The sequence below is a fragment of the Sinocyclocheilus grahami genome, unplaced genomic scaffold (assembly GCF_001515645.1).
Source record: "Sinocyclocheilus grahami isolate Dianchi unplaced genomic scaffold, SAMN03320097.WGS_v1.1 scaffold3159.1, whole genome shotgun sequence".
Classification (NCBI taxonomy): domain Eukaryota; kingdom Metazoa; phylum Chordata; class Actinopteri; order Cypriniformes; family Cyprinidae; genus Sinocyclocheilus; species Sinocyclocheilus grahami.
Window position 1 is genome coordinate 6,602 of NW_015508322.1, and position 12,600 is coordinate 19,201.

Below are 12,600 nucleotides of genomic sequence, written 5' to 3' on the forward strand. Positions count from 1 at the left end.
GCTACTCTATACTGGTGGTATTACAGTACCACGAGAGCTAAAGAGCAGACTGCTCCGTGCGCATCGCTCTCGCGGATGATCGATCTGCGCCGCACCTCTAGTCGAACACACCGGCAAGTGCTGCAGGCTTGTTGGCTCACTGACGCGGATTAGATTAACCCCTTCGGTATCGAAATTTGGTACCAAACGACGAGACGTTTTTCGATACTCGATGGTATCGAGGTGCCTAAAAAGTATCGAACTCGATACACAGCCCTAGCACTGGCGACATCTTCCAACTGAACGATAGCTAAGGTTCATCCAGAAAAAGGTCGCTAGGTTTGTCATGTATATTCTATGGAAAAAGCCGCTAAAAGGGTCTGAAAGTTGCTAAATCTAGTACTAAAGTCGTGCTCGTGTGTGTGAGATGCGGGAGCTGATGGCAGGGGGCGGTGGATATTTGTGGCGGTCAGTGTGGATATGGTGGACGAGTTCTTCTGTGGCATCACTTTCTATTAGTTCTACAGCTTCAGTTTCTGAACTTTCACGCTTAGTAACATACAGCCGTTCCCTCACCACAGTGCAACAGTGAAAAGGGACCCCTTTCAAACAGTGTCGCGTTCTGAAAGTTGTTTAAATGACATTTTGCAGTATTTAAAAAAATTCATATCAGAAAAATAAACACCGGTATTCAGTATGAACCGTTATACCGCACAGCACTATTCATGACCCCTTTAAAGGTTTCTGTGACCTAATTTAATGAATTGAATATCCGTCAGTTTCTCACAAGGTTATCAAATGGCTTTTGAAATGACTTTTAAAAGCAACATGTTTATGCTTCAATAAGTAAATTGCATATGGATTTTCAGTAAGCCCTCAATGTAAAATAAATCAGAGGTGTATGTATGTGACTGTACCTGTAGATCTGAGCAGTTCAAGCAGCTGGTCTCTCTTGGAGTACTGGTCCACCTGAACGATAGTTTGCTCCACATCACTGCATGCTCCACCAACCACACCAACAGCAAGGAAAATGTAGTCCACTTTCAAAAAATCTGCAGCCATCCTATCATACAACACGATGCATCGATCATTCCTACTGAAGCATCACTCTCACGGAATAAGAGATGTGCAAAACATTTTCAAAATCATCTAGTTGTGTGGATGACTATTTGATCCGTTTAAAGCCCAGTGTAATTAATCTGGTTTTAGATTTATTTAGCTCTCAGAACTAGTTCGGACGTACTATGATGGTTTTTAGGGATGCACCGATATGAACATTTTGGCCGATACCGATAACCCTTTATTTTTGAAAGCCGATAACCGATATGTTGGACGATAAATCTATATCCAAATTTTTATATACTTTTTGAGAGCCTGATTACAAAAAAGGTCTCATCATTAAAAACCACATCCCGAACACTTCAACATAAGCAGCCTAGTTTGAACGGTGTATGTTTTAAAAATATTTTTACTCTCCCATTACCAAATTTAGTCAAAGTCTTACAAATAAATAAAATAATGCATAAATAATGCAAACAAGTCACTAGACATCATTACACGTGTAAAGAATCAAAATGAATGCGCCATAGATCAATAAAACGGAATAGCCTCTGCACGGACAATAATTAAAATGATTTTAATTACTAAACCATATTGCTGATGAAAATAATAATAGAAAAATACAAGTGGTTGTTATTATTAATAATGTATCAATGATTTTGAAAAAGTAACAAATTAATACCACTGTTTTAAACAGCAGCCGTTTGAGCTGCGCGTGCTGAAACTGAAGAGCTGAATGAATACGGTAAACTGAAGCGTTTTGCTGGCAGCTTACTTAACTCAAGGAAATGCATCCTGAGATTAATATTAATACAAAATAAACATAATATTACAACTTATATATGTACAAAATGACGCAGTTATTGCATGCTATAGTCAGAATGTGTGATCCTGTTGTGGATGCGCTCTTCCCATAACAACGCGCTGAAACACAGCAACTAAACCCATAGAATTCACAACGTTTTTTTATAATAATTTTCTCATTAGAATGTTATATACACGACATTCCCAATCATAGTTATTAATGTTGTGCACTGCTGTTTGAGTTTATCACTGATAAACTGAAGCGCTCTTTTAACTTAACCAAATGCATTCTATATGAGATAAATCAGATATACATCATATATAAACACAATATTACAACGTACAATTGCACAAAAGGCTGCAAACGAACAGCGCGCATCTGAAGTGTCTCTGAAGGAAATAATGCATTATTTATCGGCTTTAAGATATCGGCCACATTTTCTTATTGGGCCGATACCGATAACAGAAAAAATTAGCATTTATCGGCCGATACTGATATGGTGGTCGATATATCGTGCATCCCTAGTTCTTTTTGAAACTTTGTAACCGATTACACGATTTTCAAAAAGCAGCTTGAAAATTTAACATCGTGTTCCAAAGAACAGACAGGTTTGGAACAATCAGTTTCTGGAAGAATAATTCTTTAAAGGAAATTCACACCGCACTGACAGACGCAGACCAACCACTTTTTCACACATTCAAAGAGAAAACACAGATTCAACATCTCAATCAGCAAAAACAAGTGCCGACAAATGGCAACAGACACAGACAAGGGAAACACCAATCAGACAAAACCTGACAAATGTGTCTGTCGGCACAACGTGAATTGGCCTTTAAAGCGTGCCAGAGTCAGACCTTTGAATATCTTCAGGGTAGGTGGCACTGAACATGAGGGTTTGTCGATCCTCTTTAGAAGGCATTCCTGGAGATCCCACCAACTTTCTCATATCCGGCTCAAAGCCCATGTCCAGCATTCGGTCTGCTTCATCTAGAACCAAATACCGCAGCTTACTCAGGCCAACCTGACAGAGAAAAGTAAAAGACTTCTGTATTTTACACCTTTATGGCCAACCTTGGGCGGGGGGGGGGGGGGGGGGGAGTTGGGGGCGGCATTACCTTTCCACGACCAATGATGTCAAGCAATCGTCCTGGAGTCCCACACAAAATATTGCAGCCCTTTAACACCTCTCGAATAGTGTATCCAGTATTTACACCTCCATAAACCACCACAGGACGCACACAGGTCCTACATAAGATTCAAAACCACATTTTATATTGCCATAATTTTTAACCTGGAAGCTACAAGCGATATAGAATAAATGAGGGACCTCATACGAGTCCATAGTATGGACTAAGCTAATAAGGAGTTATGAATCGGAATCATGTATTGTAGAAAGAGCTATATAAATAAAGGAGGCGACTCATAAAATCTGTATCAATACCCAGCCCTACTGTGCATAATGAACTGTAGCAAAAACTCAAAAGGCAATTGCAGATTTACTTATTTTTCCTAGTGATTTTAAGGGGGATTCATGTCGTTATGGCCAGAAGCATTTAGGCAAAGGCTGAGATGGTTTAGTGCAACGCATTAACTAACGGTCTTGTATGTCAAAAGTTTGTTACTATCTGCATGTCTTTTGTTGCATAAAACTCTGCTTAAATTTTTCTGTTTTCATATATACAGTTTAAATTATTAATTATTCTAAACAAAGTCTAATTAAAAAATTACTTTAAGTCAGTGTTTCCAGAATGTTTGGTTTCAGCCAAGAAATTTATAAATTTAAACGTATAAAATCACTGAAAATTCTAAAATGTGTACCCATATGCAAACTTCCTGGCCTCCAGATAGATCTGATTGATGAGCTCTCTGGTGGGGGCCACGATTATGGCCTCGGGCTCCTGCACCTCGCTGAACTTGCTGGCTGCCACTCCATCAGCCATCAGCCGCTGTAGGATGGGCAGCAGGAAGGCCGCCTGAGTGATGGCACAGAGCAAGCAAACAGTCAATTATATAAGTAATTACCATCACTGATAAACCACATCAGAATCACAAATTAGCATTTAATAAGAACAGCATGTCATAGAGGGTTGTTCTTGCCGTTTTTCCTGATCCGGTCTGGGCACAAGCCATCAGATCTCGTCCAGCAGAAATAATGGGAATTCCATGTTTCTGGACAGGAGTAGGCTTCACATATCCAGACTTCGTTACATTCTTTCTCAGTGATTCACAAAGTCCTGCTTCATCAAAAGTCTGTAAGAGACAGCGAGCACATGAGGGACATTTTATTTTGAGGAACTGTGTTGAATTTGTAGCCATTTTGCCCTATTTTCATAGCTTCTATGTAAACAAAACAGCTCGTGGAAATGAGCCTGTGTAGACACAATGAAGAATATATTTTTTTCTATCAAACACTTTAAACTGGGAGCCTTTGCAGTTAATTTACAGCTTGAGTGTTACAACCAGTTCCTTATTTATAACGGAAAAGGTGTATCTGGTTAATGCACTAACTGGTTATGTTGTTATATTTATCATCAATATTGTTCATAAGAATTTAAGAACACTAATTTAATTTACATTAACATCGTCTTTCAAAAAAAAAAAAAAAAAAGACATAAATCTGTTTTTGCTGATGCAAGTATGTTAGAAGCGATGCATTGCGATACAAGTGTCAACATGTAACCGATGCACTCTTTTTTTAAATGATGCATCTCTTCGTTAACTTTTATGCCGACGCACTGATGCGAATCGGTGAATCTTACCATCCTTATCCACCTTATTCTTCCCGTAAAAATTGGTGCAGCCATTTGTAACTTCTATGGGTCAGGCTCATTCGCTTCCAACTATTTTTAGATGTACAAAACCACTCGTTTTGCTGCTTGATATTGCAAATAGGTGTCTTACCATATTATTTTAATGCATTATCTTAATTAGGAACACACTGGTTGGTAGTGCAAACAGTTTTACCGTTTACTGCACATTGTTATTCTTCTCGTTATTTCCCTACAGCGGCTAATGAACTGGAAGTCTCACCCATAGGCTGTTGACAAGATTTTCTGTGCACCTGAATGTTTGTGCGGGCGCAGCACCAACTCCAAAAAAAGACAAAGTCAGAGAAACAGCAGTAGGCTATAATCGATTATGGTCTATTACTGCATCGATGCAGAATCACCCACCTCTGTATCACAATGCATCAGAAAGGATTAATTTCAACACCCCTATGGGAAACACTGAACTGACGCCATGCGTCACAAAAATGGCAACATGATCGATTTAGTACATACAAATCGCACTGATACTACAACTTCTAATAGTCAAAGTTAAAATGGATTACAAAATATATGCACTAATAACTTACCATAATGGCCTTTGGAGGATTGCTGCCACTCACATCCACAAGGATGTCATCATATTTGTCAAAATTAATGCCTGTGGCATAATGGGAAAATATGGAACTCTCCTCTTCTGGAGGGGGAGGCGGCACATAGACAACCTTGGGTCCTACAAGAAAGAGAAACACGAGGTTAGTTTATTCTGGATATAAAACAAGTAAACTATAACTCCTGCATTGGCTAAAGCAATGACTTGCATTGAAGGAAAATGACCCACCTGCATTTTCACCTGCTTCTTGATCTGGCTTGTCTGATGTTGAGGCTGGACAATTAGGGAAAAAACAAGAAAACTAAGCAAATTAAAAAAAAGCATAAGTTTTACTTACTAGTTACTATAAATGCAGTAAATTACCCTTGGGAAACACTTCCTCATTCCGGCCTCTGAAACCTACACAGTCATTAAAGAGAGTTCAATTGAACCCATAAGATAAAATTACTAATGACTAACAAAAAAAAAAACATGATTAAAATGTCACCTCCTCTTCCAAAGCCTCTTTTTCCTGTCTCTTCATCGCCACCACCTTAAAAGCAGGACATAAATATTCAAATGAAATGACATGATTCAGTTGTGATTGTTCAAAGGCAGCTGTGGTCAAACATGTACTATATATAACCTAAACTGTATAATTCACCATTGCCCCAGGCAACTAACTTTCTACATAGCTGTGCTAGATTCACACCTCATCTCTTCCAGCCACCATCACATCACATTATAACTACAACCAACCATCACGGAAACCCCCACGGAAGCCTCCACGACCTCTTCCTCGGCCTTCACCTCCTTTCCAACCTGCAACAAACAGATGGGCTCCATTAAACATCACGAGTCAAAAATAAATGTCTATTATTCAGGGAAAAAAAATACATTACCCTCATCTGTGCCATTTTCGTCATTTTCTGGAAGATAAACAAGAACAATGTAAACAAAAACAAAAAGAATTATGAAATTGTACACTGATGTAAACAAATTAATCACCTCTTCCAAAGCCTCTTCTCCCAGTCTCTTCATTACCACCTTAAAAACAGGCAATGAACATTAAAATAAAACAAGTCATTGCACAACTTTACTATGATTGGTCAAACATAATTCACCATTGCCTCAGGCACCCAACTTCATACATGCATGCATGCATAGCAGAACGAGATGACAAGAAACGTGCTTGGCTATTTTTTCACATAAATTACAAATTCAAATTAATTTATTCCAAAAACCAACCATCACGGAAACCACCACGAAAACCACCTCGGAAACCACCGCGACCTCTTCCTTGGCCTTCACCATCTTTCCAACCTGCAACAGAGAGACAGGGTCCATGAAACAAATAAGAGCGTAAGAGTAAAAATAAACATGTCTTGTTTAAAAAAAAAAACAAACAAAAAAAACTTTACCCTCATCGTTGCCATTTTCATCAGTTTCTGAAAAATAATCAAGAACATCATGCAAAAATTCTTATTAAAATGCATACACAAGACTGCACAATAACAGTTAAACTGATAACTAATTATTTTGCTCAATTTATGTCACAATTATTGTTAGGAATTTCGGTAAGCTATACTGCTTTTTAAATACATCATCTGATGTTTATTTTGTGCTATAACTAATAATAGAGTCGCCACCCTGGGTCACATTATCATAAATGTGATGGTCACTTCAAGGAAGTAATTGACCATGTATCCTTCTCTAACAGTCGTGTAGAAAGGGAATTCACCCGAAAAAACCCTTGGTGTGGCGACCCATCCCACAGTGCCCTTCAAGGGCGCAACAATGCCATTCGGAGAGATTTAGTCTCACACTCATGTCTTTTACAGTAAAATGATTTAACCCAGAAAGATTTGGAAGATGCAACAAAACATTGCAATGAGTGAAAAAAGCTTTTAAATGACATCAACATTTTGGAGACAGCTAGTGTTCTTAGAGTATAATATAAAAATTGTCTTAAAACCAGACTTCTGTTGAGGGGAATGAAGGATGAATGTAATATCACCTGATTTAAAGGTATTTCTGAAGCCTCCTCTTCCTCCTCGTGATCCTCCCCTGCCTCCTAAAAACATGTCATATAAGCAATGCTGGTCTAACACGATGTACATAAGCTTACAGCAGATGCACACAAACAACTTTGGATTCAGATTTACAAAGTTTAAATCTGTAGTTCTTTACGCAACCCTCTGAAAAGACTATTTTAAAAATATGTAGTTCTGCACCTCCCTAATCAGGGCTGCTTTACAGTCAATGGTTCTCATTCATTAATAATTGGTTAAATTATTCATATTTATACGCACATCCAAATTTCTTAACTTTGTGCATCTAAGATGGGTTTCTTAACCTCGTTTTAACGTTCACTCAAACAAGCATTTTTTTTCATTAATTTAGAATTAATTTGTGTGAAAGTTTTTTTGTCAATCATGATTTGTTGGTAAACATTCATATGCAGTTTTCACACAAATTTTGCATACAATGTCCTTAGCTAATTGTGCTAAATATTATTTGGAAAGAAACGTGGTCCATATCCACAAGTTAATTCAACTTCACTACAAAGTTGTAATAATTTTTAAACTACAGCACTCGAGTCCTTGTTTCTGATTGACTGAAGCAGCTATCCCACCCACCCCTGAAAAAAACCCTGCACATTTTGTATGTCTCTAATCAAGCACACAAGAATTGAAACGGGCATCTCAGCAAAGGAGACATTCAAAATGCGCCGTGTAGGGGCTCCATGAACAGGGATGAGAAACACTGCTCTTAGGTGTTGATGAAACGCCATCTGTGTGAACGCTCTGATGTAGTTATGCTTTATCATTATTTAATAAAAGTTCACCTACTTACCTCTGCCCCTGAATCCATCACCAGAAGTTGTCTTCCATGAGCTGCCATCAGCATCTACAAACACAAAGACACACTTTAGATCCAAGTTAGAGCTGTATCCTTACATTAGCTTTCAGGAATCATAGTTTCAAATTAGGGATGGGCGATATCTTATTGTTTGCAATATACCAGTAAAGATTCTCCCCACGATAAGAATTAGTCTTCCCGCAATAACGATTAAGCCTGGTTGTTGACATATTTCTGTGCGACCGTGCAGGGCAGCATGGCGGAAGGCGGACGTGAAATTGAGGAGGAATATATCACTAAACGATGAGCTTACAGTCTGGAACTGGTTTGGTCAGGGCTGTACAGTGCGACAAAAATCGGTCTGAGCCTTGAATAAATGTACTACAGTAGCAGTTTTGCATGTGTACGAGTGTTTACAAACCTGTTGTCCAACAAAGATATCATTTATTGACATCCAAATTAACTTCATAACATCAGACGAGTGTTTGAAATAACTTTGATCAGACGTTGTTTCACATCACAGAATGAGGCAGAAATCATAGTTTTATATTATATACAGTGATAAAGGCTGTCGATTAGAATTGCATTATAAATACACCTCATCCTTAGAAAAATACCCAAGATTGCTTTAACACAGAAAAACCATATAGTGTCTCAATTATATGTTCATTGCCTTCAAGTTTCCTCCGTTAACATTTCTCTATCTGCGTTTTATTCAGCTACAGCGATAATTGGATACCTTGGTCCGTATCAGGGATTTCATGGAGCATCATCAGTGCAACTACTTCTGCAATGCATATGTGGAGTTTCTGCGCAAGGGTGCTCTCTGGTTTCCGGTATGAATTAAATAGTCATTATGTGTGTACTCGCTAAAGCTCACATCACCAGGGTAAAAATAAGAAAGATAATACAAACAGTATTAACTCTAAATACTAAATACTCTAAACAAACAGGATTTTTAAAACATTTTTGTCTCCGTGGATGCATAAGTGGATTTCCTGAATTAACGTCATTGATATCACAATAAATACCAGAAATTATCGTGATATATTTTTAAGCCCATATCGCACATCTCCATTCCAAATCACAATAGAATCCGATATATACTATTTTAAACTTTCATTAATAACGTGAATTGCTTAAGCAATTATTGCTTCTAATAACTTGTGACAACCAACACAGGGCTCCAGACCACTGACTCCCAAAACATAATTAGGAGCCAAAAGATTGACAAATTACAGAATTGCTCAGTGGTTTAGAAGAGCTTTGTTTCAATGAGCTGTATTTAGCATTAATTAGATTGAATTTGATGCTCATTCTAAGTGATTCTGATTATATTTGCATTCAGATACCAGAAATACCAGGAGATGGGCTGTTACATGAGGACAGCTGGATAGGGCAACAACCCAGCAGCAGGACCAGTATCTACACACTACGCTTGATTAATTGTGAGATCGTTATCGGCCGATAATCACATTTTATGACTTGATCGGTACTAACTACACTTGGCCGATCTCACGAACTGATCACAATTTGATAAAGTCAACCCGTGACGACGTACATGATGTGTGGGGACAAAAATGATTTGGTCATGTCATCGCCGGTGTGGAAATGCTATGACATTTCAAGAAACAACGAAAAATTTAGCTATTTGTATGTTTTGCATGATGATATGATGAATGGATGGTTCATTTTTAACAGCAGATTCAGTGACGTTAGAGCTGATCTGCACACGTCTGCTGCGCATTACAGCTTCACAGGAACCGGAGCTGATCGCGGCCGCTCTAGTCAGTGCTTGTGTTTATACCGGCCTCACATTTCTGAAGCGGCTCTCCGTGCTGCTTGGCTAAAAACAGTCTTTTGTGAGTTGTCACAGCGTGGAGGACGGAACAAAACCTCGTTGGAAACGTAAGGGATAACGGTAACATAATACGCTGATCGTGGGCTGCTTTTAAATAAACATTTATAAAACAAAATATCTTCTTTGGCCATATTAGCCTACTCAATAGCATTAACACAGGCTTTACTTCTTTCAAACTTTATCTGGAACGTCACCGTTTTGGTCACTAAAACTTTCCGATCAGGCGAAAGCACACACACACACAAAATAAATCTTCTGCCTGATGGAAAAAAAAAAAAATTATAATAATAATAATTTAGTTTATATTTGCATTATTTATGATTTATTTTATCCACCCGCAAACAATCAAAAGCATTTTTTTATTACCAGACCAGCAGGATTAACGGTGCAGCACCCATGGATATACCCGTGATCTAACCGTTTTGTTCTTTCAGTACTTTATTTTTTCCTCTTCAGTCTTATATTGGACAGTATGAAAGGGGTCATATGATGTTGCTAAAAATAACTTTATTTTGTGTATTTGGTGTAATGAAATGTGTTTATTCGGTTTATGGTTCAAAAAGCACATTTTCCCACATACTGTACATTGTTTCTCCTCTATGCCCCGCCTTTCTGAAACGCGTAGATTTTTACAAAGCTCATCGGTCTGAAAAGCGAGGTGTGCTCTGATTGGCCAGCTATCCAGTGCGTTGTGATTGGCCGAATACCTCAAGCGTGAGACGGAAATGTTACGCCCCTCACCATACTGTGATGCCCTGTGAACATGCATTATAAACTTATTTCAAATGAATCTGTTGGGGGGATAAAGTGTGTAAGATAACGTTTACATACTAACAAAACATCTAAGAATGCATCTTTCATTCTCCAGTACTGAAAACAGAACCGATAAGGCAGCTTTTGATATGCGCTGTGATGCAGCTCTTGCAAATTACCCATTTTGTTCGTTGTCTCATTTCGAAGCTTAAGTTGCATACGTTTTTCTTTAGTATTAATTTGCCTAACTATCGATCTGACCCAGTAACTGCCTAACTGACCCACTATTTTATTTTTTAATGGTGGGTGTTTACGCAGTTGGCTAGAGCAGTGCTGATTGGGGAGGTGCGCTCACTCTATTGGTTAGTAAGGCTGCAACTCAAGGCTGGCAGTCATGCATATGCTCTGGAACAGAGTAATATCGCGTCCACATCGCAGGCTTTGCGATTAGCAAATTGCGATTTTGATTCGATTTCGATTAATCGCACAGCCCTACTCTACACTGCCCAAAACTCGCGTTTTGAATGGTCAGTGGCAAATTCTTTAAATATAAAAAAACATACTTAAAGTCTGTGAGTCAGAACAGCCGGCATTGTAGTCTACTCTCCCAGGATCAGGAAACAGTCCTCCATAAAATGTGCTGCACACATCTGTATATTTGGGTTGACGTGTTCTGGAACAGTGTTTTAAATACAACTTAACCACTGATTTCTAGTCGTGTCCTCTTTTGGAAGACCAAACAAAGTAGTTTCGCTTTCACTGTCTTTAAGTTAGTGGTTCTCAACTGGTGGCCACAAGATAATTTAAATGTTTGCATAACTCCATTATTAATATGATAAAAATTAAAGCATGACCTCTTCCATTTTGTGATTGTTTAGGAGCCCAAGCCACTTCTTGTGCAGTGTGAAATACAGTTCCGATACAAGTTTTCACAAAAACAAAAAGTTTCAGCCTTTAAAACATTTTTAAGAAAATGGGCGAGTCAAAAGTATTAATTAATATATTTAAACAATTATAAACAAAATGATTATATCAATTAACAAATTAGGGGTGTGCGATATTGACAAAAAAAAATTATATCTTGATAAATTTACATGAATTTTATCGATAATGATAATTACACAATATTTTGCTGAACGTGTTGTGCTGATATCTTCTCTAATTGTGCTGACATCTGACTCCTGAATTTTTGATATTCTGTGTGGTCAGTTCACAGCAGTGATAGAAATTAATCATTTCCAACCAGTTCTATGGGCATTTTTACCTTTAAGCCATTTTTTCTAAAAGTGTGCACCATCTTTTGTCAAACTCTTGCATTTGGGTTGTTACCAAGCAAATGAAATCAGTATCAACAAAATTGATCTTTGCAATGCAGAGGAAACACAGAAGCTGCATTAGAAGTGGCATTTAGATGCATTTACACAGTTTAATGCAGCTCTGAGGGACATTAAATACTTTAACCTGCAGTTACAAATGCATAAATGCTTTGATATTTTAAACATAAAACATTGAAAACTGATGTTGCACATCACAGACGACAATGTTAGCATCCGATAATTTTAACTAGGACTGCACGATAAATCGCATGCAATATTTAACGCACATCTTGTCAGAAAGCCGGTTCTGTAATCAGCGGTAAATCTCCATCACGTGCGTGCTTTCACATTGAGCAGCATTAACTACACAGAGCCGTTGTTATAACTACACAAGATGCGCGTTAAATATCGCATGCGATTTATCGTGCAGCCCTAATTTTAACTGTTGGAGAAAACTGGTTAATTTGAAGCTTTTTTGCGCTATTTTTATCTTCCGGGTTTAAAACCTGCATTGTGTTGACGTCACAATTTGTGACGCGGCAATGGACTAATAGTACATCGATGACGCGCCAGTGTCTATTAAATTATTCATGAGACTGCGTGTTCTT

At 38.1% G+C, this 12,600-nt stretch overlaps 1 protein-coding gene across 1 annotated transcript in view; it reads right to left on the minus strand.

The window, feature by feature from the left end:
* LOC107576055 (probable ATP-dependent RNA helicase DDX4) overlaps positions 1-8,835 on the minus strand; it is a 12,291-nt gene extending 3,456 nt beyond the window's left edge. Inside the window, exons 1-17 of the mRNA XM_016262324.1 lie at positions 8,802-8,835; positions 8,057-8,110; positions 7,218-7,274; positions 6,622-6,648; positions 6,449-6,523; positions 6,209-6,247; positions 6,103-6,129; positions 5,960-6,022; positions 5,709-5,753; positions 5,585-5,620; positions 5,450-5,494; positions 5,199-5,341; positions 3,941-4,093; positions 3,662-3,816; positions 2,959-3,088; positions 2,698-2,864; positions 897-1,042 (exon numbers count right to left, since the gene is read on the minus strand). Of these exons, the coding sequence (XP_016117810.1) occupies positions 897-1,042; positions 2,698-2,864; positions 2,959-3,088; positions 3,662-3,816; positions 3,941-4,093; positions 5,199-5,341; positions 5,450-5,494; positions 5,585-5,620; positions 5,709-5,753; positions 5,960-6,022; positions 6,103-6,129; positions 6,209-6,247; positions 6,449-6,523; positions 6,622-6,648; positions 7,218-7,274; positions 8,057-8,110; positions 8,802-8,835 (1,396 nt within the window). The remainder of the gene's footprint in view (positions 1-896; positions 1,043-2,697; positions 2,865-2,958; positions 3,089-3,661; positions 3,817-3,940; positions 4,094-5,198; positions 5,342-5,449; positions 5,495-5,584; positions 5,621-5,708; positions 5,754-5,959; positions 6,023-6,102; positions 6,130-6,208; positions 6,248-6,448; positions 6,524-6,621; positions 6,649-7,217; positions 7,275-8,056; positions 8,111-8,801) is intronic.
* Positions 8,836-12,600: the final 3,765 nt, after the last annotated feature.